The sequence below is a fragment of the Ochotona curzoniae genome, unplaced genomic scaffold (assembly GCF_017591425.1).
Source record: "Ochotona curzoniae isolate NIBS_2020 unplaced genomic scaffold, NIBS_Ocur_1.0 scaffold_1852, whole genome shotgun sequence".
Classification (NCBI taxonomy): Eukaryota; Metazoa; Chordata; class Mammalia; order Lagomorpha; family Ochotonidae; genus Ochotona; species Ochotona curzoniae.
Window position 1 is genome coordinate 56,622,531 of NW_024467087.1, and position 25,378 is coordinate 56,647,908.

General features: G+C 40.3%; 1 protein-coding gene across 2 annotated transcripts; it reads left to right on the forward strand.

Annotated features, from left to right (window-relative positions):
- Positions 1–1,332: 1,332 nt before the first annotated feature.
- Positions 1,333–24,666, forward strand: RLIM (ring finger protein, LIM domain interacting). Of its 2 annotated transcripts, XM_041000124.1 has the most exons (5): positions 1,333–1,460; positions 3,273–3,336; positions 17,104–17,296; positions 18,585–18,668; positions 20,303–24,666. In XM_041000124.1, the coding sequence occupies exons 3-5, from the start codon at positions 17,128–17,130 to the stop codon at positions 21,877–21,879; spliced, it is 1,830 nt and encodes a 609-aa protein (XP_040856058.1). In that variant the 5' UTR covers positions 1,333–1,460; positions 3,273–3,336; positions 17,104–17,127; the 3' UTR covers positions 21,880–24,666. The 2 variants fall into 2 exon arrangements, with proteins under 2 accessions (XP_040856058.1, XP_040856059.1); XM_041000125.1 differs by lacking the exon at positions 3,273–3,336.
- The last annotated feature ends 712 nt before the right edge of the window (positions 24,667–25,378 follow it).

The window sequence follows — 25,378 nt, forward strand, 5'->3', positions numbered from 1 at the left end:
AGCTCTGTTTTGTTATACCTTACAAGTCAAATAAAGCTTAAAAAAAAATAAGACTAGTTATATAGCTTGCCAATATCAGGAAAAGAGATTAGAAAAAGAAATGACCTAAAAAGTTGGGTAAGGTTGTTTTCCTTTTACTGAGACAGTGGGCTGTGCACTATGCTGCTTATTCCCCCAGGCAGTAACCACCTGAGAAAGGTTCATCTTAACCTACTTTGTCCAGATTCTGATGTTATCAGATTTTCCCAGCCTTTTACAATCACCGCCCCTTTGCAAGAATTTCAGAGTTAAGGACCTCAAAGAGCCCACTTATCAGTCTTTTAAACATTGCATTTGCCCTTTGTCCCACAGGACAGTCTCCCAGGCTGATCACAATTTTCCTCCCTAGCATTTATATCGTTGACTTTAAATTATTTATTTGAAAGGCAGGGTTAGAGAAAGAGGGATACGCAGAGGGAAAGAAAACAGAGGGGTTTCACATCCCAGAGAGAGCTCTCACTTGCTGGTTTGCTCTTAGTTGCAGCACACTGGATCACCAGAAAGCCAGGAGCAAAGAATTTCCTCTGGATCTCCCGCGTGGGTGCAGGGGAACCTGGTTCTTGCACCATTCCCCCCCGCGTTTTCAGGAGCAATTTGCAGGGCGCTGACTCGGAAGTGGAGCTGCGGGAATTTGAACCCGTGCCCATGTGGACTGCCTACACAGCCGCCACAATTAAGCGCTTGCTTTTATATATATCTATATGTATATATATAATGCCCCCGCCCCCGCCCAGTAGATTGCTGAGTCGTGGGAACTGGGCTTTGAGTCTATTTTACTTTTTAATTAATTTATTTATTTTTACTTTTAAACTTTGGTCTAACTTTCCCATCACGTATAATTGTGCTTGATCTTCATTTAGACTACGGTAAACGCTGAGTAAAACGCCAGGATGCTGTGTAAACTGGTCTGCGAGGTTTTCCTCGCTCTTCAAAATAGGTTTCTAGCACTCACACGATGACGTCCTTCAGTTCTCAAAATGGGAAAGCGCAGGTTCCCACAATCCTCAGAACGCATATTTCTCGCCCCAGTTCAAAATGGCGGAGGAGGGTGGGGCCTGTCACATGGTGGGCGTCACAGCCGCTTTCCTTTTCCAAACCTCGGCCCGCCTTGCCGCGTCGTCGGCCGTCCCCCTCCTCCTCCCGCCGAGCTTTTTTCGAGGAATCGCCTGGGATTGGCTAACAGGCTGGGAGTGGGGCTGCGGGGCTGAGAGGAGGCATCATCACTTCCTGTTGTGGGCAGTGGTTTCCTGTCGCTGCTTGGTAACAATGGGGAAGGTAATGGCTGCCTGAGCAACGTCTCGGAGCAGGCGCTGGGCTAGAGGCGGGTCTCCACCAGCCACTCAGCAAGAGGCGGGTTTGCAAGAGGCGGCTTCGGCGGCGGCGGCCGACGAACCGAGTTGGAATCTGACCTCCCGAACCGAGTAAGTGCAGATTTGCAGCTCCTCCGGTAAATGGATGGAGAGAGAGGAGGAGGAGGAGGAGGAGGAGGAGGACTGGAGTCGCGGCTGCCGCGTTCTCCCAAAATGGCCCGAGTGACGCGTCGCGGCGGAGCCTCAGCGCCGCCTCCGGACCCCAGGCCCGCTGCTGTGTGGGGGGCTCCGTGGCGTAGTCGCCGCTGCCATTTTAGTAGGATGGTAGTCGAGCGGCTCTTTGAAGAAGGGGAAGGAGGTGGGAGTATACTTCCTCTTCGTAGCCGCGCGAGCCGCAGTCGGGGCCCTTCGGAGCCCTAAGATTCGGGACAGGCGGTTCTCGAGTTCTGGCCTCGGGCTTGAGAATCTTAAAAGCGTCTCAGCTTTTGCTCTGCTGTGTTCTCGGAATGCTTCTCCTCCTGCTGGGCCGCGCATTACAGGGCGGCTTTGGTTTGGGGGGAGGCAGGAGGACAAGAGCAGGCTGCTCCCAGTCAGGTATGCCGAGAACTCGTGGGCCTGTAGCTCTCCCCGGATTTATTTGCAAGAGCCCATTTTGGAGTTCTTGCAGGGCAGTGCCAATTAGGCGCTCTCTGGGGCCGCGATGACATCTTCCCTGAGCTTCGAGGCAAATGTGATTTACTCCCTTGCTCTTATAACCCTGGCGTATCCTTGGCCAGACAGCACGAGAAGGATTCCCTCTCCACCCCCCCCTCCCCCGTTTCCAAAAGGGAGAGAAAAGCCGTGGCGTGTTTGTTGTTTTTCCCTGGGTGAGAGCAGAAACTAGGCCAAATTATTTTCAAGTTAATTTCCGCGCAATTTGCCCACAGCTCAACCTCCTGCCCCCACCCCCAGTTTAAAAAAAAAATGCCTGAGGGTCTCGGCTTCTGCGGGCGGTACCTGCCACGTACGCCATAGCTTAGTAACTAGTATTAACCGGTTGGGCTTCTGCTTCCTGAACACCGAGTCCCTTTTTCCCTTATGCTGATTAATTTCAAGATGGAGGAGACAGCCACGTTCCTTCCCTAGACAATTTCACCATACTTATTCCACAGGTTAGTCCGGGCATCTGAGGCCTAGCTGACTTGGTATTTAGGTCATTTTTTTTTTGTTTGTTTGTTTGGGGGCAAGAGGAGACATTAATGTGACATTGTCACCTACCATTTACAAGGCCCCAAAGTAATTTTTTGCTTCAAATCAGAAGCCTGCATTGTTTTTATTAGAACTGCAGTACATTTTGATGATTGAAGAGGGAGAGAAATCATGAAGGTACTACTTGTTCTCATTTCTTAGGAGTTTCCTTGACAACAGACGAAAGTACTCGAGTTACCCCTATCCGATACATTGTCTGTCCTGGAATGAGGACGTTGAGAACAGCCAAAAATGATTATAACTCCCCCACCTCCTCCTTCATCCACCCACTGGCAGTTAGAGATTAAGTATGCAGAAAGGCCAAGCCAAATGTGATTTTAGAGCACTGCCCTCTCACTGAAAAATGTTAGCAGTGTTTAGCCGAACAGGTCCTGATGCTTTTTAATACTTCTTATTCCCTGCTTGGGTTAATGTAATGTACCAAATATCTCCTTGAAAGTGATTATAAGAATCTGAAAGTAGATACTGGTTTGATAAGAGCAGGTCCGTTTTAAGTAAGTTTATTTAAGAGGTAGAATTGCTCTCAGGCCCAAGTATCTTCATAATCATGAATTAGATTTGGGTTATGGTGTGCAATTGACATACATAGGATGTGTATTTTTAAAGGATGTGTCTGTGTCAAAAAAATGTGTATCTTATAAAAGAGGAAGAATAATGAATTCTTTTTTTTTCTAGAGCAGAGTGTGAAGAAAACTAAAATCCAGTTTATTGTATTTCAATACTATGTCATAACAGTCAGGTAATTTATTTTTTGTTGCGTCTCCTGATAATTTATATGTAGAATGCATGTTTACAAATATTTATTGTTCTGTTTTGCAGGCCTTGTGATTGGATGGGCTCATTGATATATGTTAATTGGTGTTGGGCATTCTTCATGATGAGGATGGGTACTTTTCACTGGGAATTCAAAGGGTAATGTTTCCAAGTACCTGGAACCCACCAGTGCTTTATCTGTGAATTTTACTCTTCTAAAATAATGTTTGAGGTTTACAAAAACTTTTAGAACAGAAAGAATTTAAAAAGGCAGTAATGGCCATAAATTGTTGGAATGACATGGATGTAAGTGAAATAGAATGCTCATTGAGTAAGTGAAATATCAGTAGAAAAGTCCTAATATGTAATAATACAATTGGCATTAACACCTTACCTTAGCATCATTACTAAAATAGCCACGTAATTTATTAGGCTAACAACAGAAGGGACCTTGGTAATTATTCCTGGACAGTCCCAGGCAAACTGGGATGGATTATTGGCCTGAACTAATACTAAATGCTGTTGAGGGCTTACTTGCTAGGCCTGGTGCTGTATGTGCAATATTTCTTGATCTTCACAGCATAGCCTTATGAGGGTCTAGGGGTTTTATAGAGGAAACTGAGGCTCAGTAAAGAGCCAAAGTACTGTATCCTCAGTTAAATAGCTGGTAAATGGCAAAGCCCTCATTTTGTCTCAGGTCTGACACTGAAGTTGCTAGTAAATTAGGATGGAAGTGCAGTGGGAATGAAAAGTTATATGCAAAATCTGTAGTTCATAATGCACCAGAAACTTTTGTTAATACTCAGGAGGTGGTTTGCCTCAGGAAAATAAGACTTACCTGACAGTTGGCCTTCTTTTTTGGCTGTTAGCTGTTCCTGTTTCAGCTGTGAGGGCCCTTGATAGGATTTGAGAAACTTAAATTTGAAATCAGACATTGTTTGAAGAAATTGCTTTATAATAAAATGGTATCTAGAAACGTTAGGTTGGTGACCATCTTTCAGGTTAATGAACATGTGGTTAAGCCCTAGAAAATAGAGAAGGTCAAATGGAGTGTCTGATTTATGGAATTATTTTATGTGTGCATTACTTTATCTTTAGCCCTGGTAGATAGACGTCATGCTTCCTGGATTTACTGTAGAATGAATGCAGAGCAGACTAGAAAGTGAAGTCCTCTATTACACCCATACCATTGAGATTCTAGAATCTCGGAGTATGGTGCAAGATAGGGACAATCTTTGTTCATGTTCAGTTTTTTTTAACATTTATTTTTAATTTTTATTGGAAAGTCAGATATGCAGAGAGGAAGATCATTCATCCATTGATTCACTCCCCAAGCGGCCGCAACAGCTGGAGGTGCCCTGATCTGAAGCCAGGAGCCTGGAGCCTCTTCTGGGTCTCCCCACACAGGTGCAGGGTTCCAAGGCTTTGGGCCATCCTTGACTGCTTTCCCAGGCCACAAGCAGAGAGCTGGATGCGAAGCAGAGCTGCTGGGATTAGAACCAGTGCCCGTTTGGGATCCCAGCCCAAGCAAGATAAGGACTTTAGCTGCTAGGCTGCTGTGCCAGGCCCTCAGTTCAGTTCTTTAACATTTTTATGTAACAGAGATTTCCAAAACCATGCAATCCACCGATTTTGAAAAAGATCCAGTTTATGTGAAATTGAGAAAATCTGATTAGCACTGTAAGGCATTGTAGTACCTCTATGTTCATTTCTTTCTTTCATTTTTTAAAAGATTTATTTATTTGGAAGTTTAGAGAGAGACTGGAGATTTTCCATCTGCTGGTTCACTCCCCAAAGGACTGCAAAAGCCAGGGCGTAGGTGGCAGCTTAACTTGCAATATCATAAACCTGTTCCACTTTCATGGTTTTTTAGAATGCATTTATGAATTTTGACTTTTCCACCTAAAATATACAGTAGACACTTTTGCTCTAATTTATTCTTTATTTCAGTCTCCAAACTAAGTTTTAAATTTCTGTAGTCATAAGAGCACCTATGTGAGTGTGAGAACAGTATCTATTCTAGTACATGGCTTGTGAGTCTAGATTTATGTGAATCTCTTGGAGAAATTTCCCCGAGTATGTTTGGCTGCTGTTAATAATATTTGATGGTATAGTGGTGTTTACATAGTAGTGAACATGATACCTATGGGGTAAGGGGAGGAGATATTTGTGCTTAATATTTTAAATTGTGCCTAAAGCGAACAGATCTTACTCCTTCTCATCGTTCCTTGACTGTAAGAAAAAAAAAAGTTAACTACAATTAAGGGCTTATTTATTTGAAAGCAGAGTTAAGATGGAGAAACAGATCTGCTTGGATGTCAGGGGCCCAAGCACTTGGGCCATCCGCTGCTTCTTTCCCCCAAATATTATGGGAACTGGATTGGAAGTGTAGCATCTAGATGAACTGGAACCAGCACTCAAATGGAATGCAGACAATAGCTTTTAACCACCCGCTGTGTCACAGTGCTGGCCTCAGTTTCCATCTTTGACCAAATTCTATTTGGTGTCAGTTATAACCCGTATGACTGTATAAATTACTCCAGGTGAGGATGCTTTTGAGCGGCAAAGGGAACCATGTTAGTACCTGTTGTAGCAAAATTGAAGTATAAGTCATTACTGTCCTAAACAAAGCAGGGATACATCACCTCTGTTGTCTCATTTCCCTATAGGAGCACTGCTTGGGCAAGGACAGTTGGTTGGTATATTTGGTTTTAAATGCAGTAGTTTTCCTCAAATATAACAGTGATCGGTATAGGACAATCCTGGCCCAGTGATTTTAATTTTAAAAATTTGCTTCATTCTTTTTTAAAAGGTCGAGTTTTATGGCAAGAAACTTTGGAGTATTTTTAAGGTATTTATTTGAAAGGCAGAGTGGCATAGAACTTCATTTCACTCACGGCTTCACTCTCTAAATGGTGCTTAGCCTCCTGTGTGGGTGCAGGGGCCCAGCCACTTGGGCCATCCTGTGTTGCTTTCCCAGGCACATTAGCAGGGAGCTGGACACAAAGTGGAACAGCTGGGACTTAAATGAGCACTAATGGGATGCCTGTGTCACAGGTGGTAGTTTAACTCACTGTTCCCACAGAACAAACTCCAGAAAGTTAGATTCTTAAAATAGCACTTTTGTTACTCATGAACACCAGCATGGCCTGAAACTGGTGATTTTTCATTAATAACTTCTTAAAATGAACTTGGATTTTTTTAAGCTTTTTAATTCTTGGGAATAATGAGAGAGAAAGAAGTCAAAATTCTTTTTATGGATGAAATCAAATTACAATTTAGTGACACAGCTCAATAATAAAAGAACAAGAAATGGGTAGTTGAAGATTGAATTAACTATTTAAATTAGAGTACTTGAGTGAGATAAAATGTTATAATGGCTTCCTGTTTGAACTTATATGATCCTGTCAATTGATAGCATTTGGTATGGGCTTGGTCCTTTGAGTTACTGAACTTCTTAAGATTCTTTTGATTTAACGTTTTAGAGGTTTCTAGTATAATCAGAATTGCTGCCAAGAGTTTAGAGGCATGGGGCATTCTGAGCCTTTTGAATTTGTTTCTGCTGCCCTTTACAAGCAGCAAAGATTGACTGTCAATGAGTCTAAGCTAACACTGCCATTCAGATAATATTTTATAATTTGTCACTGCTTTAGTATCACCCGTATATTGGATTACTTCAGAATCATATTCTTAGAACTGGAAGGCATCTTGTAGATGGTTTCATCCAGCTCTCTAATATTGATGGAGATCCTTAAGTAACACCTTCTAAATTGACTTCTGTGATGTAGTGTGTATCAAATATAACATGTATGTGTCTTTATACTTAGCACCAGGCCTCCTGACACATTAGTGCTCAACAATATTCTAAATGACTTTTTGCTTTCATAACGTTAATTTTTTTCAAGATTCATGTTATTGGAGCAAGATAATTAAATGAGGTACATTTGTAGTTAAATGTTTATATGATTTACATCAATACAGGATGAAGGCTAGGAGAAATTGAGATTGTTGACTGCTTTAAAATTCGTCATAGTAAACATGAGGGGACCTCGAAAAGCTCATGTGCATTATGAAAATTTACATGATTTCCAAGAAAAATTTTTGCAACAAAATAAATTTAGCCTTTAATTGCATTTTCTCATGAACTTTTGGATGTGCTTTCTTGAAATTACCTAATTATTGAATGATCTCAGAGTTGGTTTTAACTTTTCTTCATGCAAATTAATTGTAGCATTTATCAAGCAAATAGTTTTTGACTAGGCTAAAGTTCTAATTTGGCTGCTTGTTTTCAAGAATGAATTTGGATGTATTTTCATTTAATACTCTATTTCAAACAAGTGTACTAAAACTTGTACAGTAAGTTGACTTCAGCTACTGAATTCATGCTGGTTATGAAAGCTGTTAGGTCATTTCCAAAATTTGCATGCAAGGAATGACTGTGGTAAAGAAAGTTCATAGTGAGAGTGAATGAATATATAGTCCTTGGAATGCATGTTGTCATTTGGTGAAAAGATGGGAATCAGAATGTGGATTAATCACTGCCTTTCCCACTTACTAGCCTCCTGATGTTTTGTAAATCACAACCTGTCATGCTTCTGTTTTTTACCTATGAAGTGGAAGTAATTCCTACTTCATGGGATTAAATGTAAAAGGCTGTGTAAATATTAACATAGATATTACTACAACTAGGAAGAGAATGAAGTGGTTTTATTACTTCCATCTGCTGGTTTTTTCCTCAAAGTGGACACAATGGCCGGGGTTGGACTAGGTGAAAGGCAGGAATCAGTACTCAATCCAGATCTCTCACATAAGTGATGTAAGTAACAGGGGCCCAAGAACTTGAGTCATCTTCTGCTTTTTTCCCAGGCATATGAGCTGAGAGCTGGATTAGAAGCAGAGCAGCCAGGACTGGTCTTTCATCCACTGGTTCACTCCCCAAGTGGCCCTAATGCCTGGAGCTGAGCTGATCTGAAGCCAGGAGCTTCTTCTGGGTCTCCTACATGGGTACAGGGTCCCAAGGCTTTGGGTCATCCTCTACTGCTTTCCCAGGCCACAAACGGAGCTGGGTGGGAAGCAGGGCTGCTGGGATTAGAACCGTTAACCGTATGGGATCCTGGCATGTGCAAGGTGAAAATTTAACCATTGCACTGGACCCTGGTTACTATTTTGAGATGACAAAGTAAATGTGTTGGAGAACTAAAATTTCTTGATTTTTCTTTGGCATTTATTAGTATACTTAAAAAAATTTGTTGTAAGTGGAATTAAATGATAGATTTGGGTGCAGAAAATTTTGAAATTTATGCATACGTGAGGTCTTCAAAATGAAATCACAGGAAAAGGCAGGTCTTGTGGCACATTGGGTTACGTTGACTCTTGTGGTGCCCCTGTCCCATTATCAGAGTTCCAGTCTGAACCCTGGCTGCTCTGCTTCCAATGCAGCTCTCTGCTGATGCGCCTGAGAAACGGCAGATGATGGCTCAAGTACTTGTGTTCCTGCTACCAGTGTGGGAGACCTGAAGGATTTCCCGGTTGCTGGCATTGGCCTGGCTCGGCCTGTTTTGGCCATTTCTGGAGTGAACCAGTAGATGAAAGATCTCTGTCACTGTGCCGTCAATTAAATGCATAAAACTCACAGAAAGGGGCAACCCGATTTCTAAATTATTTTCCACCAAAATAAATAGACCTTTTAATTTTATTTTTCCATGAACTTGTTGAAGTACCTTCAATCTAGGAAGATAGGAACAAAGGAAAGCAGAATTTCTGTAGAAGAAGGAATTTGGGTTTGTTCACAGGTTGCTTTGTCTCATTAAAACTTTGCATTAGGAAATTAAGATTTAAAAAAATCTCTTGACTGGAATCCAGGACAATTACAATGCCAAGAGAATTTTGAACAGAGATTTGGGGGCTTTGAAAATTCTTGGAAATATGGAGTGAAAAGATGTGAATTTTCCCTGAACTTTCTGAAGCCCCCTGATAATGTTTTGTTTGTGTTTTCCATGTGAGAAACTGTAGGAAATCCAAAAGGTCAAAAGTGAATTCCTGAATATTGGTGAGCATAGCAAGAATTAGCCCATGCGTGTCTGTGGAATACTCAACTTAAAAAAAAAAGAGGATATATAAATATATAAATAGTGGATTTATAGAGCATGTACAGTATATTGGGAATATTTAAAACTGTGTGTGAGATTTCTCTACCTTATAAAGAAATGTTTTACAGCTGTTCTGTGTTAGTCACAAACTACATGTGGTTGTTGGGTTCTTGAAATGTGGCTAGAGTATCTATGAAACAGTCTTATTTTTCTTTCACTTTAAGTTTAAAAATTGAATCAGTAGTATGAACTTTTTATATTAAACAACTTTATTTTGGACAGACTGTTCCATTTTAAATTTAGCATCCAATTTTAGATGTGCTGTATGTGTAAAATATACATAATTTGAGGACTTAGCATTATGAAAAATGGATGTAAATCATCTCAGTGATTTTCGTATTGGTAACATGTTGAAATAATGGAATGGCTGTGTTGGGCAAATAAGATTAAAGTTAATCCCACCTGCTTTTTTTATTCTAGTGGAGCTGCTTCTGATTTTAAAATTATATATTGTGCTTTGCGTTGCTTCTTTTGGATATTACTACTTCATTCTTTTTCCTTAAAAATTATCCTTTCTTAGTTGACTTTCATAGTTTTTGTGAGTTTTTTTTTAAAGATGTAATTATTTTTATTGCAAAGGCAGATATACAGAGAGGAGGAGAGACAGAAAGGAAGATTTTCTATCTAGTGGTTCATTCCCCAAGTGGCCGCAACGGCCGGAGCTGAGCTGATCTGAAGCCAGGAGCCTGGAATTTTCACTGGGTCTCCCATGCAGATGCAGGGTCCCAAGTCATTGGGCCGTCCTCGACTGCTTTCCCAGGCCACAAGCAGGGAGCTGGATGGGAAGTGGGGCCACTGAGATTAGAACTGGCGCCGATATGGGATCCCGGCGCATTCAAAGTGAGGACTTTAGCCACTAAGCCACCACGCTGGGCCTTTGAGTTTTTTTTTTAAGGTGTATTTATTTACTTGTAAGTCAGCGTTGGAGAGAGAAAGAGATCTTTCCTGCGCTAATTCATTCTCTAAGTGGCCTCAAGAGGCAGGGCTGGACCAGGCTGAAGGCACAAGCCTGGAACTCAATCCAAATCTCTGGTGTAGGTTACAAGGGCACGAGCATGCACTTGGGGCATCTTCTGCTGCTTTCCCAGGCACATTCACAAGGAACCTAATGGGAAGTGGAGCTGCTAGGCTCCAACAGGCACACATATGGGATGCTGGCATTACAGGTGACAGCTGAACATGATGAGCCTCAGCACCACCCCTCAAAGTACCCTCTTTGATAGCCACCCTCCCCCCTGGTGCGTTTTTAGAAACTGGTACTGACTTGCTTCAAAGGCTGATTCTGTCTGCATTTTGGAGAATTTTCTTAGACTGCTTTATTAAAATGAATTATTTGCTTTCACATATATGTAAATGGTAGGTTTTCTTTGGCCTTACAACTGTACCTTCTTCAGTATTGTACCTCTAAATACGTAAAAGTGGTCATCTGTGTCTATTTTTATTTAGGCAAAACATCTCCAAGTAGTTCAGCCATTTCTTTTCTGATATCCCCAGGTTTCTCAGCATCTTGTTCACTTCTAATATTTGTCAGTGTTCTTTTCAAGAGACTTTTTTTTTTTTAAAGATTTATTTTTTATTATTTTTTTATTGGAAAGGCGGATATACAGAGAGGAGAGACAGAAAGGAAGATCTTCCGTCCGATGATTCACTCCCCAAGTGACCACAACGGGCCGATACTATGTCGATCCGAAGCCAGGAGCCTCTTCCGGGTCTCCCACGCGGGTGCAGGGTTCCAAGGCTTTGGGCTGTCCTCGACTGCTTTCCCAGGCCACAGGCAGGGAGCTGGAAGGGAAGCGGGGCTGCCGGGATTAGAACCGGCGCCCATATGGGATCCCGGGCGTGCAAGGCGAGGACCTTTAACCACTTGTGCCACCGTGCCGGGGCCATCTTTTCAAGAGACTTTTTAAAACATTTCAAATACTACATATAATCAAGCAGTAGGTTTTCAGCGGCACTTTAGCCCTGCTTTTTATTTGAACCCTGTGGTCTAGGAGAGCAACTTGTGACTTTTAGTGGCCCAATTCAACAGACTTTATTGAGTTTGTATTGGCTAAAAACTTAGTTGCTTTCATAAGACCTGCCAAAATACGTTGTTTTACTCTTTTACTATTGATTATTTTAATCTAACAATCACTCGTAGTTATCACATGTGCAAGATGTCATCATTTTTATCATTTCAGTCCACTCCCTCAGTCGGATTCAGAATATTATTTATGACATGCTTTTATGCTAACTCCTAGCTTTGAGTTAGTTGTCTGTGTATTTGGTTAGCACATCTTTTGCTAATTCATACAAAAGGTTCACTTCAGGCAGAGACACAGAGCCCCGCACTGAGAGAGATCTCTCATCTGCTGGTTCTCTTTTTAAATGTGCACAACAGCTGGACCTGTGAAAGGTCAAATCCGGAAATCTGGAACTTAGTTTATATCTCGCATTTGTGTGGCAGGGATTCAATCTGACCCATTCCCTGCTGCCTCCCCAGCTGTGTATTGGCAGGTAGCTGGAATCTAGAGCTCAAAATCAGGCGGTCTGGTAGGATGCAGACATCTTAACTTCTAGGCTAAAGCCAAGAGCAGTGAACTCAATGCAGGTTTCCCACATGGGTGGGGAGACAACTACTTGAGCCGGCATGTGCTGTTTCTCAGAGTATTTAGCAGCAGGAAGCTGGAATGGGAAGCAGAAACAGGCCTTAAAGCCATTTTGATATGGAATACGGGCACCCCAAGAGATGTCTTAGTCACTGCCAAAGGCCTATCCAAAGATTGTTTGTATTTTTGAAAGCATCTTACTCTGCAGTGGTTCTCAGAACAATTTACCAATGATTTCTTTCCACAAGTAGGTTTTGTCCCTTCATGTTACCAGCCTTCAAAATACTAACTGCTTAAGAATGTTACCAAATATTACTGGTATTTTTATTTGGCTACTCTTTTTTTTTTTAAGATCAGCTATTTTCAGCACTAAAAATATGAAATTATATTACTTTGAGATACATGTAAAATAATTTTGGCTTCTTTTTGGTGTTGGTTTTCCTGTTTGGAGGGAGGTAGGAAGGGTGCTGTTTTTGCTTTTCTGTCTGGCCCATATAATTTTTATGAATGTTTTACTTAAGCTGCTGGTTTCTAGTGTTCCTGAAGTTTAGGATATAAAAACAAAATTGTCAGATATTTATATAGTTTAGACGTAACACAATTAAGAAATCTTAGCCTTGAAACTAGGGGAGACCTTGCAGAAATATTATGGTGTCTTCCCTCTGCCAACCTCAATTTCTTGACATGGTTATCTTTTTTAAAGAATGTTAGGGTATTCTTAAAATAGTTATCGTGGAAAATGGGATGGAGATCTAGCTGTGCCTGCGTCTGTAAAATGTGTTTATGCTCAGTAAGCAGTCAGAGTGCGAAAAGATAGGCTTCTTTGCATTTTTGTATCTGAAAGAGGATTTTCATTTTTCTCTTTAGGATTTGTAAAAGTTTTAGCAGTTTGTGTGTTTATGTGTCAGAGGCTAAGTCCTAGGGGAGATATGGCCTTGATTTGCTACAAATCAAGTTTTTGGACTGTACTACTCGGTTTGGGTTTTGTCCATAACTTGGGTGGTTTTAAGCAACAGAAAATTATTTCTTAGAGTCCTGGAGGTTAGGAAGTCCAATCTTGGTGCCAGCAGATTTGATATCTATAGAGCGCTGTCTTGGTGGTTCATAGACAATACCATCTCATGGTATCATGTAGTAGAGGGGGCCTCTTACAGGAGCACTGAATTAAAGGGATGGTTCTCCACCTTCATGATCTAATCACATATGCCTCATCTAATATCATGGGGGTTGGATCTTCAACATGGATTTTCAGGCACAAACATTTAGATTATGGCACATACGTTTGTAGAATTAAGTTTTGTTAATGTTAAAGATGGTAAACTTGAGACTGGGAAACAGAGAACTAAAGAGTGCAATTTTCTATTTTATTTTTGTCTCTTTTTTTTTTTTAAAGAAACCTGAGGAGGTCCTTTGTTCTTTTTTTTTTTTTTTAAGATTTATTTTATTTTTATTGGAAAGGCAGATATACAAAGAGAAGGAGAGACAGAGAGGAAGATCTTCCGTTTGATGGTTCACTCTCCAAGTGACTGCAACGGCTGGAGCTGAGGAGCCAGGAGCTGAAGCCAGGAGCCAGGAGCTATTCTGAGTCTCCCACGTGGGTGCAGGGTCCCAGGGCTTTGGGCTATCCTCGATTGCTTTCCCAGGCCACAAGCAGGGAGCTGGATGGGAAGTGGAGCTGACGGGATTAGAACCAGCTCCCATATGGGATCCCGGTATGTTCAAGGCAAGGACTTGAGCCACTGGGCCCTCTCTTGTTTTTTAAAAGATTTATTTTCATTGGAAAAGCAAATTTACAGAGAAGGAGAGATGAAGATCTTCCTTCTGCTGGTTCATTTCCTAAATGGCCACAACAGCTAGAGCTAAATTGATACAAAGGCAGGAGCTTCTTCTGGGTCTCCCACACTGGTACGTGGTCCCAAGGCTTTGGGGACATTCTCTGCTGCCTTCTGAGGCCACATGCAGTGAGCTGGATGGAAAATGGAACAACTTGGACACAAGCAAGCACCCATATAGGAGGCCTGTGCTTAGAAGTGGAGGTGGAGAATTAGCCAGTTGAACACACACACTGGCACCTAAGGAATGAAATTTTTATTTGAAGGTTTTCCTTATTTTACATTGTTTTCTGCCACTGGTTTTCATTAGTATGGCTAATTGAGAGTGTATGGAAATCATCTAATATTAATTTCTTTAAGTTTATGCAAATAACAATTTAAGAACTTTGGACTGCATTTACTTAAGGTATTATCAAGAACAGGGGCTGGCAAACTATAAAAGGCCAGGTTGCAAATGTTTAGGCTTTCACTGGAGAGAGGCCAGATTTTCCACAACATTTCTCATGATAGAATGTAGTAGTAATTTGAGTGTAGTGTTCTCCCATACAAGTTTACTGCTAAGGTGTATGGCCTTTGTTGCAAAGGTATATAACATTTGATTTTTTGACGGTCAAGTTTATATTCCTTACTAGTCATTTTCAAATGTTCACCTGTGCTTACTGCATTTAGAGACTTCTGTTAGATTTTTTACATACCCCTTTTTAGTTCATCAACACATTGCAGTTACTCTTTCCAGTTGAAGGTTAACGTAGAAATTCCTCAGTTGCAGATTTAAATGAATTTTGAAATAGAAATTACCTTTGCTCTTATTGGGGTCCAGAAAAAGCACTTTTTTTATTGTAGGATTTTTGTTTTTTTGTTTGAGCAGCCGGTGCTCATACGGGATGCCGATGTCCCTCTAGTTGTGTAGATCTGCTCCAGATTGTTTTGGGAATGAAGTTTTTCTTAGGGGCACAAGAAATATATAAAACAGCCTGACAGTGCTTGTGCTGCGCTGTACTTGCTGTTGAAATTACATTCCACAGTATAAATCACATTTAGACGTTATTAGTTGTTAATAAAAGCTAATGTCCTAAGTTCATTATTTGATGATAGTAGTTGAAGGATGATTAGAGAAAAGAATTTAATCTTTGTTCTGAGTGCAGTAAATCACAATAAATCTTTAAGCCAACGTTAAGCCATCACAGTGCAATGTGCTTTTAAGTCCACAAAAAGTGAAAGTCACTGTGAACACTACTGATTCAGAAATACAATATATTCAGTTAGTTTTTGCAAAGTATCTGCTGATTAATATGATAATCACCATAGACTTACTTAAAAAGCCTTTATTAGCTCTGGAAAATTAATCAGTAGGTCTTTTTCACACAACTTTTTGCCATTTTAGTTGTAACACCTTTTAACAGATTCTGCTTCAGGTTATGCTGAATTGTTTCTCTACAAATCAAAGAAAGAATAACTGGTTGATCTTCTATCTGCTATTTCATTCCCTGAACTTCCACAATCAGTCATTGCTTTGCTAAGATGAGACCAGGAGTCAGAAATTCTTACAAGGTCTCCCACATGAGTGGCAGGGGCAGAAGTACTAGAGCCATCTTACTGTGCTTTTTCAAGTTCATCACAGGGTAATGTATGAAATATATCCATGCATTCGCATTTGTAAAATATATATTTGCATTTATATATATTGCAAAATTAGAGGTAGAAACAGGAAGATCTTTGGAAGGCAGCTATGCTCACCACTATACCGCCAACGCAGCAGGAGACAGGAAGATCTTTGATCTCCTGGTTCACTTTCAACATGGCTGCAATGGCTGGGGCTGGGACTGGCTGAATCCACGAGTCAGGAGCTTCCTCCGTTTGCCCACGTGGTCATAGGAACGTAAATACTTGGGCCATCTTCTGATGATTTCTGAGGTACATTAGTGGGGACCTGGATCAGAAGTGGCACAGCAGAGATATGAACCAGTGCCCATATGGGATGCTAATGTCACAAACTGCAGCTTTATCCACTATGTCACAGTATCAGCCCCAGAGTGATATTCTTAAAGAAGTTTATTTTCTCCAGCTTCTGTACTGAAACACAGTTTAACTGACTTGTCATCAGTAAACTGCCTTCCTTGCTTAGCCAGTATGTGACGCATTCACTTTGTTTGAAACCTCACTACAGGTTCTATTTTTGTGATTAAATATTTTACTTTAGGGGCCAGCATTTTGGTACAGGGGGCTAAGCTACTGCCTGTGACACATGCATTCCTTATGAATACTGATTTGTGTCCCAGGTACTCCACTTTTGATCCAGCTCCCAGCTAGTGCCCCTGGGAGAGCAGTAAATGATGGTCCAATTGCTTAGGTTCCTACCACCCATCTGGGAGACCAGTGGATAGAAGATTTTGTCTCACTCTCAACTCCGCCTTTCAGATAAATAAATATTTTTTAAAATATTAGGCTATTTAAATTTTTTTAATTATTTCTAATATCTCACCAGCTTCATAATTTGGGGGATCAATGTGTATTGTATTTAGCACAATTACAGTATCTTTGCATAATAAATACATTTTTGGCCCTCTAATCTGTTAAAAATAAGTTATCTACTGTGCTTTTAATCCTGACACTTATAGTCCACTTTTCACTTGTCATGAAGAGTACATAGTGGTAATTTGAAAAGTTAGAGTGGTGTTACAGCTGACACTTACAGTGCTTTCATGTTTCAACCTCATCATAGCAAATTATAGTACACAGAAGCAGTGCCAAGCAAGGGGGAGCATCACTTACATTCTTTCAAAGGCTCAGCTCTGCCATTATAGGACTGAAACAGCCATAGACAGTACGTAAATGAATGTGTATGGCTGTGTTTCAAGAAAACTATGTGAGATGTGAGTTTAACACATCACAAAATGCTTTCTGATCTCTTAGAGACATTCTTAGATTTGAAGGAAAATTAAAACAGGCAGCAATGCTAGACTTGGCTTAAGGGCTATAGTCTGCCAACCCCTGACCTAGTCTTTTCCTGGTATAGTGGTACAGTAATGCTTTTTAGGAGTTTTCCCGTTCTGTGAAATTGCATTCATTTGAGGTCTTAAACATTCCATGTCCCAACCTGTTTTCTGGATTTTCACATAATTAAAGCTTGTGTAGAAAAGCTACTGATGCTTGTTTTCAAGATTGGTCTCCTTTCTTCTCGTAGGTAATTTTCCACTTGTTTGGCAAGATGGAAAACTCAGATTCCAACGATAAAGGAAGTGGTGATCGGTCTGCAGCACAGCGCAGAAGTCAGATGGATCGATTGGATCGGGAAGAAGCTTTCTACCAGTTTGTAAATAACCTGAGTGAAGAAGAATATAGGCTTATGAGAGATAATAATTTGTTGGGCACCCCAGGTGTGTTGCATGTAATTCATCAATATAAATTGCCTGTTTTTTCTTTGAAAGTACTATTTTAAAAAGGTTTAGCAATTATACAAAATGGCCTATACTGCTTTGCTTAATATCTCATATCTGTATCAGAAATAGCATGTTAGACTTTTTAAGTTTCTCATTATGATGTTTTAGTGAACTGAATGGAAAAGAACGGAGCTGAACAAAGTCAGTTTAAAAAAAAACTATTAGACATGTGTCTTAGAATAACTAGTGAGAACTTAGGTTCTTCAGATAGACTTTTGTTGTCTCTGATTCCATGATTGCGTCCCAGTTGCAGTGCTCTAAAGCTAGCCGTGAGAAAATGGCAATTAGCAACTGTGGTCTATAGTGACTGTCTTTACCATACTAAGTCTCATTTGAGCCCGATTAAAATCCAGTATCTATCTTGCTGCTCATTTCTATTCCACTAATCCTGGGATGGTTGGTTATATTTTAAAAAGTAAGCTCTGGCATAAATTTTAGGAAAGGGGGAGCATTTTGAGCCAGTTGTACCGGACTTGAATCAACATGCTGTAGTTGGAGTTCTGGCTCTGCTATTCTTTGGAATGTTCTCTGGCCTGTCATTTTAAGTACTTGTCCTCATTAAAAAAATTTTTTTTTAATTTATTTTTGTTTTATTTGAAAGGCAGAGCGATAGATGGGGAGAGATCTTCCACCTGCTGGTTCACTCCCCAAAATGCTTTCAATAGCCAAGGTTGTGCCAGCCAATGCCAGGCTAGGAACTCCATTTGGGTCTCCCATGTAGATGGCAAGGAACAAGTACTTAGGCTATCATCTGCTACATCCCAGAATGTATATGGACAGGAAGCTGGATCAGAAGCACAAGACCTAGGAGGACTTGAACCAGGCACTCTGATATGGGATGCAGGCATCCTAGGAAGCATCTTAAGCTGCTGTGCCAGATATCTACCTCTGTTTACTGATTTTAAAATGCAGGTAATGATATCTACTTCTTAGAGTTGGAATTTTTTTTAAAAAAGAGGATTACATACAAAAAGTTGTATAAACTGACACTTATATATAGCTTCTAATTCTGTGCTCCCAAAGAAGTGAATTTTAGGTAGGTTCCTAATTTTAGTTTTTAAAAATGGCTAAGTTTTCACTAAAATTTTTTGCCATTAATGTGGACTGTTAATATACTTGATTGCCATGCCTGTAAGCTGAGGGGAGAGAGAGTATGAGTGAATGAGTGTCAGCCAAGAGTCATTGGTTTTCACTTGTAATTTAGAAAACATTTTGCAACTTTCAGGTGAAAGTACTGAGGAAGAGTTGCTGAGACGACTACAGCAAATTAAAGAGGGTCCACCACCACAAAGCCCAGATGAAAATAGAGGTATGTTTTTCTTTGGGAGATGGGTAGAGGGAGTGGAATGATGGGAACTTCATAATAGTAAATGTCAGCCAAAGATTATCCAGAAATGGCACAAATGATTTTGGTGCTAAGTATCTGGTCATAAAAAGAGAACTGGCATTTTCTTGATATTTGATGAGAATGTCAGTATGTCTTTTTCTTCCTCACCTTTATTATTTGTGTCAGTTGAGGCAGTGTGAAATAGGCCTTTTAAGTGTGGTCCTGTTTCTCCCCTCCCCGCACCGCCCCCCCCCTTTTTTTTTACCTGCACTGAAATTTTTTGTTGTTTAATTTTGTATTTATAAACATGAGACTTCACCAGCAAAAAGGAATGGTGTATTCTCTAACATAGCAGTTCTCAGTGGGGTGTAATTTTGCTGCTGGTGGGCTAGTGATATCTGAAGACATTTTTGGTTTATTGGAAGTTTGCTACTAGCATCTAGCAGGTGGAGAGCAAAGATGACTACAAATGTCCTGACATCCTATAAAGGATAGCCCCTGCTGACAGAAAAATTGACTGACTCAAAATGTCAATAGTCTTGCTATTAAGAAATTCTGTTTGCTTCATATCTTATGTTTTCCTCCTAGCATGAAATAGGAAATTTGACTGTGTAACCTGAAATGCTGTGAGAACTGTTTAGATATTTTAGAAAATATTTATTTGACAGGCAGAGTGACAGTGAGAAGTGGAGATGGGGAAAGAGATGGAGACAGAGACAGACAGAAAGAAAGCTATCTTAATCTGTTGATTTACTCCTCAAATATCTGCAACAGCCAGGACTGGGCCAAGCTGAAACCAGGAGCCTGGAACTCCATCTGGGTCTCCTCTGTAGCTGGCAGAGCCCCAAGCACTTGGGCTGTCTTCGACTGCCTTCCTTGGTGCATTGGCAGGGACCTAGATTGTAGCTAGGACTCAGACTAGTGCCTGAAGCAGAGGTTTAACTAGCTGTGCCACAGTGCCCACTCAAACAGATTGGTTCTTGAACATGCCATTATATATGACATGCCATGTTCAGGATGTTTATTTGATATGTGATCTCTTGTCAATTTAAAGATTGATGCTAAGAAATATTCAAGTGCTTGTAAATGGTAAGCATTTATATTTTTACTGTTACTAAAACTCTTGTATCTTAAAACAATTCCATGCATTATCAGCCACTCATGTCAAGAACCTAGAAGAAGAAATAGAGAATAGTGAAAATTTGAGGGGGAGGGGATGTGAACTCAAATATTGGCAGGTACCTTAACTAGAGCTTGCCTGGTTTGGTTATATTGGTGTTTTGCTCGTTAGCTTAAAAAACAACAACAAAAAAAATGTTGTCCATTGACAGTCCCACCGTAGCTTGCCCAGCTTTGTATATAATGAAACACTTGGGCAAAAGGATTATTGCAGATCCCCTTTGACATAAAACATCTAAATTTCTCTCTGAGATTAACTTGCGTTTTCAAAACGGGGTAGAAATTTTCTTGCTTTCCTTAACAAATTTATTCAATGTAGTTATGAAATGTGTTCTGACTTTTCAAAAAGTTCTTTACTACAAGATTTTGGAATAGTAGCGTGATTGCCCTAGTTTCAGTAGTTGCTTTTTCTCCTTTCCTCCCTGTGTTTTCACCAGGTGGAGATTCCGCAGATGACGTGTCTAATGGTGACTCTATAATAGACTGGCTTAATTCTGTCAGACAAACTGGAAACACAACAAGAAGTGGACAGAGAGGGAACCAGTCTTGGAGAGCAGTGAGCCGGACTAATCCAAACAGTGGTGATTTCAGATTCAGCTTAGAAATAAATGTTAACCGTAATAACGGGAGCCAAAATTCAGAGAATGATAATGAGCCATCTGTAAGACGTTCTAGTGGAGAAAATGTAGAAAACAACAGTCAAAGGCAGGTGGAGAATCCGCGGTCGGAATCCGCATCTACAAGATCATCCAGATCAGAACGAAATTCAGCTGAAGCAGTAACAGAAGCTACACCTACCAGAGGTCTGAGGAGGGCCAGAAGCAGGAGTCCCGACCATCGGAGAACCAGAGCCCGAGCTGAAAGAAGTAGGTCACCTCTGCATCCAATGAGTGAAATTCCACGGAGGTCTCATCATAATATCTCATCTCAGACTTTTGAGCATCCTTTGGCAAATGAGACTGAGGGAAGTTCTAGAACCAGGCACCATGTAACATTGAGACAGCAGATCACTGGACCGGAGTTGCTAAGCAGAGGTCTATTTGCAGCTTCTGGAACAAGAAATGCCTCTCAAGGAGCAAGTTCTTCGGATACAGCCAGCAATGGTGAAGCCACAGGATCAGGGCAAAGACCTCCAACCATAGTCCTTGACCTTCAAGTGAGAAGAGTTCGTCCTGGAGAATATCGGCAAAGAGATAGTATAGCTAGTAGAACTCGGTCACGGTCTCAGACATCAAACAACACTGTCACTTACGAAAGTGAACGAGGCGGTTTTAGGCGTACGTTTTCACGTTCTGAACGGGCAGGTGTGAGAACCTATGTCAGTACCATCAGAATTCCCATTCGTAGAATCTTGAATACTGGTTTAAGTGAGACTACTTCTGTTGCAATTCAGACCATGTTAAGACAGATTATGACAGGTTTTGGTGAGTTAAGCTACTTCATGTACAGTGATAGTGATTCTGAACCTAGTGGCTCAGTCCCAAGTCGAAATACGGAGAGGGCAGAGTCACGGAATGGAAGAGGGAGTTCTGGTGGTAGTAGCAGTTCTGGTTCCAGTTCAAGTTCCAGTTCAAGCCCTAGTTCCAGTTCCAGTGGTGAAAGTTCAGAAAGTAGCTCGGAGGTCTTTGAAGGCAGTAATGAAGGAAGTTCATCATCAGGCAACAGGCGAGAGGGTCGACATAGAGCCCCGGTCACATTTGATGAAAGTGGCTCTTTGCCCTTCCTTAGCCTGGCTCAGTTTTTCCTCTTAAATGAGGATGATGATGACCAACCTAGAGGACTCACCAAAGAACAGATCGACAACTTGGCAATGAGAAGTTTTGGTGAAAATGATGCGTTAAAAACCTGTAGTGTTTGCATTACAGAATATACAGAAGGCAACAAACTACGTAAACTACCTTGTTCCCATGAGTACCATGTGCACTGCATCGATCGCTGGTTGTCTGAGAATTCTACCTGCCCTATTTGTCGCAGAGCAGTTCTAGCTTCTGGTAACAGAGAAAGTGTTGTGTAATTCAGATCTGAACTCTAGTGATGGGCAAGCAGGAATCACTTGTTTTATGTCCACTTTTTGAGTGGTGCTTAAATGTTGAGTTACAACCTGAATTGAATCATTGCTTTCTGAAGGAATCATTGTTCGTTTTCCAGTTTTCTGTTCCAGAACACAAGAAAGTACTTAAAAAACAACACTTTAGGACCTAACAATCTGTTGTCAGTACCAGCTGAATTGATAGCATCTGTACTGATAAGGTTTCATACCCCGTAAAAGAGAGGGGTGAAGGAACTTCCCGCTTCAGGCTAAATGACAGTACATGTTTCATAAGTGATTACTGAAAGCCGGACCATTCCCAGTTACTGGTTGATAAAATTCAGTCACATTCTGAGTATTGTTTTTTCACCTCTCAGACTAGGTGATACTGGACATGTCAGTGTAAATAACACTAAGGTTAGAGTCCTTTAAGTGTATAAACTGTCTCCTTAAGCCCATCACTGTGGCACACTGTAGAGTGAGCTTATAGTTTGAGATATTTATCTTGTGGAAATATTAAAAAGCCTATGCTTGTGTAAGTGAAAAAAAAATCACATTCATTTGTTTAAAAAATGTAAAGCTATTTTGTAGAGGCTCAGTACTTTTTCCAATGCACTGTTGTATTAATGCATAAAAAAATTGTAAAGTACCATGCTTAGAAATGAGAGAACTGCTTTTTGTGAGCCGACATAGTTTAAAACACACACACACACACACACACACACACACACACACACACACACACACAACAAAGTACAAAGCTGCTTTTGTAAGTGTGTAGGCGTCAAGAGCAGAACATATCTATAATATTTAATGTATGTGAACAGCTACTGTGACATGCCTAGAATTAGGCAACACAGAGTCAAACTGCGTTAAAGACCAACGGGAATTGTTTATCTTGAATTTAGGCAGGAAATGACAGATTGGAGTAAAGAAAACTGCTCTGAGGAATTCAAAGTTTTCATGAAGACAATAATACTGTAACTGCTGACCTGGCATTCTACGGGAACAGATGAGGCAGAGCAGCAGGACTCTGGTTTTAGAGAGACAAACCACTACATCAAATTAAATTGGTGTTTCTGCAAGTCTGCTCCTCAGACGGTGGAGGAAAGAGACTACAAACCACTTTTTGCATCAATTGCAATTGGTACAGATGTGTGCACTCATAGCAAGGTCTCGGATTTGCAGTTTTCGAGATTTTTGTCCTTTAAGGTACTAGTGCACACTTCCTAATATTTCATTGCAGTCTGTGTAATGCACATTTGACGTCTCACATGTAATGACCAGGTCAATTATGGGATTTTTGCCTTTCCTTGAAGATGTATCATGTTGACTTAATTGAAATTCAAAGTTTAATTGTGTCCATATTTGAAGATGAGACAGTTCACTTGCTATGGACAGGCACTTTATGTTTTCTTAGTAGTAAGAGTAAATAATGTTAACCCCAGCATTTTTTTGCCTAATTTCCTTTCTTAAGGCTGGCTGGGGTTAGTCTGGAGCAGATACTTGTTTCTCTGGGAAAAGCCAACAGGCCAGAAAAGGACTTGAACATGTCCTTGGCCTTTAACAAAATGAGCTAATTACCCAGACTTGGATCTTCAGAAAATAAACAAGACTGCTTTAATAGTTGTTAACCTGGCTACCTTCACTGTTAGCAACTTCACTGTAAAGATTATTTCAACATTCATTATCATGTTTTCTTCTCACTTTCAATCCTACCTAAGTATCAAGGAAATTAACCTGTAAATATAGTAGTTGTTTACTATAACAGATATGTACTGCTCTTGCAAGGAAATAATGTTGAAACAAAGCTTCACTTATTTTTTTTAATATAAGCAGATTTCACTGTTTATGGCGCTTATGTAATACATTTTATCTTTTAAAAAAAATTGTCCATGCAAAAGTCAGGATTCCTTTTATATTGTGAGCCTCCTTGTCTCCTTTCCTAAGGGTGTTATCTAAGGTTTCAGATCTGCAGGGTAGTCCCGATTGGCTAAAAAAAAAAAAATCCATTTTCCTCTTGGTATAAAAATATTCATTTTGAATAGTCTAAAAAACATTTGCAGCACATTCTATGTATAAAAGAAAGTTACCGATAACAGGTACCTCCCTAACCTCCCAAAATGTATTACTCCTTTGTGAAGTATTAAACTAAGAGGTAACTTGAGCAGAATGCTGGTTCTGAATGTAGATATTCAAGCTACTCATAAACACTGGAAATAGACTTTTTAATGTGTTTAGCCTTCAGTAGAATGCACATTGAACATGTGCGTGTGGACACCTTTTTCAATAGCACTCAGTAATTGCCGTTGGGTTGTACAGAATGGACACAAACATTTTAGTGAAATTTGCTACTTAATTTTTCCTTTTGCTAAGTCTATGACTAAAACATACTAGCGTTGTGGACATTGGAGATAAGGTCCTTTTGTAGGTGTCAGATGTACAATGGAGAACAAAAAAATCTTTTTTCCCCACCAACATCCAAACACCTATTTTTGAAGGGAGCATTTTCCTGCAGGAGACTTTACATTTCATTTTGTATCTTTGCACTTTTACTTTATTACAAAAAAGTCTGTCTCTGAGACCTAGTTTGAACTTCATGCAGTAAATAGGAACAAGAAAAAGCAATGTTGAGACATGACATTGTTCAAAGCATAGGGGAAAGTACCAAAACCTGAATTTTCTTGGGTATTTCAGATATCTTCTAAAACTCCACTTTTACTGGTCTGAAATGTTTGTTTTGTTACTGAACTCCAAGCAGCTGGCAGGTTGGGATTAATTAGTACTAGAGACAAAATTGAGCAAGTTAAGGATAGCAGTTCGCAGACTTTGATCTGTCGCAACACTAGAAGATGAGCCATGTTGTTGATTTGGAATATTTGCTCTAAAAGGAACACAATAGCTATACCTCAGTGGTATTCATGGAAATTGGGATTTTGAGAAAAGTGTTCACATTTGTGTTGGAATGTAGACAGTTCACCACAACAAAACCCTTTAGCACCAGGAGTCATTTTACAAACACAAATACACATTTCAGAACTGATTGTTTGAATTCATTCAAGCTTTAGGAAACTGGTTAGCTTTAAGTGTTGCCTCAAGTAATGGTTTTTCTTTCCTCACCCTTTCTGTTTAAACACATCTGTACTGTGCCAAGAATTCTCTCCTAGTGTCAGTGTCTCAAATTATATTTAGGAGGGGTTATCACTGCTTTGTATTTAGCCACTTATTTCCCAAGTGTCCACAACATGAAATGGATCAAGCATCATCCATGACATCAGTGGGTTCACAAGATAACCTATGTGACGAGGGGGGGTCAAAATGCCTCTAAAAGGCACCTGTGGTAATTGATATTTTTCTTTGAAAGGTGAAGGATGTTTTTATTCTTGCCCCCTTCTTTTGTGTATGGAAAAAATGTTACCTACCTTACTTAATGTCTTAAAATTTTGCATTTCTGGATTCCCAGTCTTTTGCTGACACTTAAGTA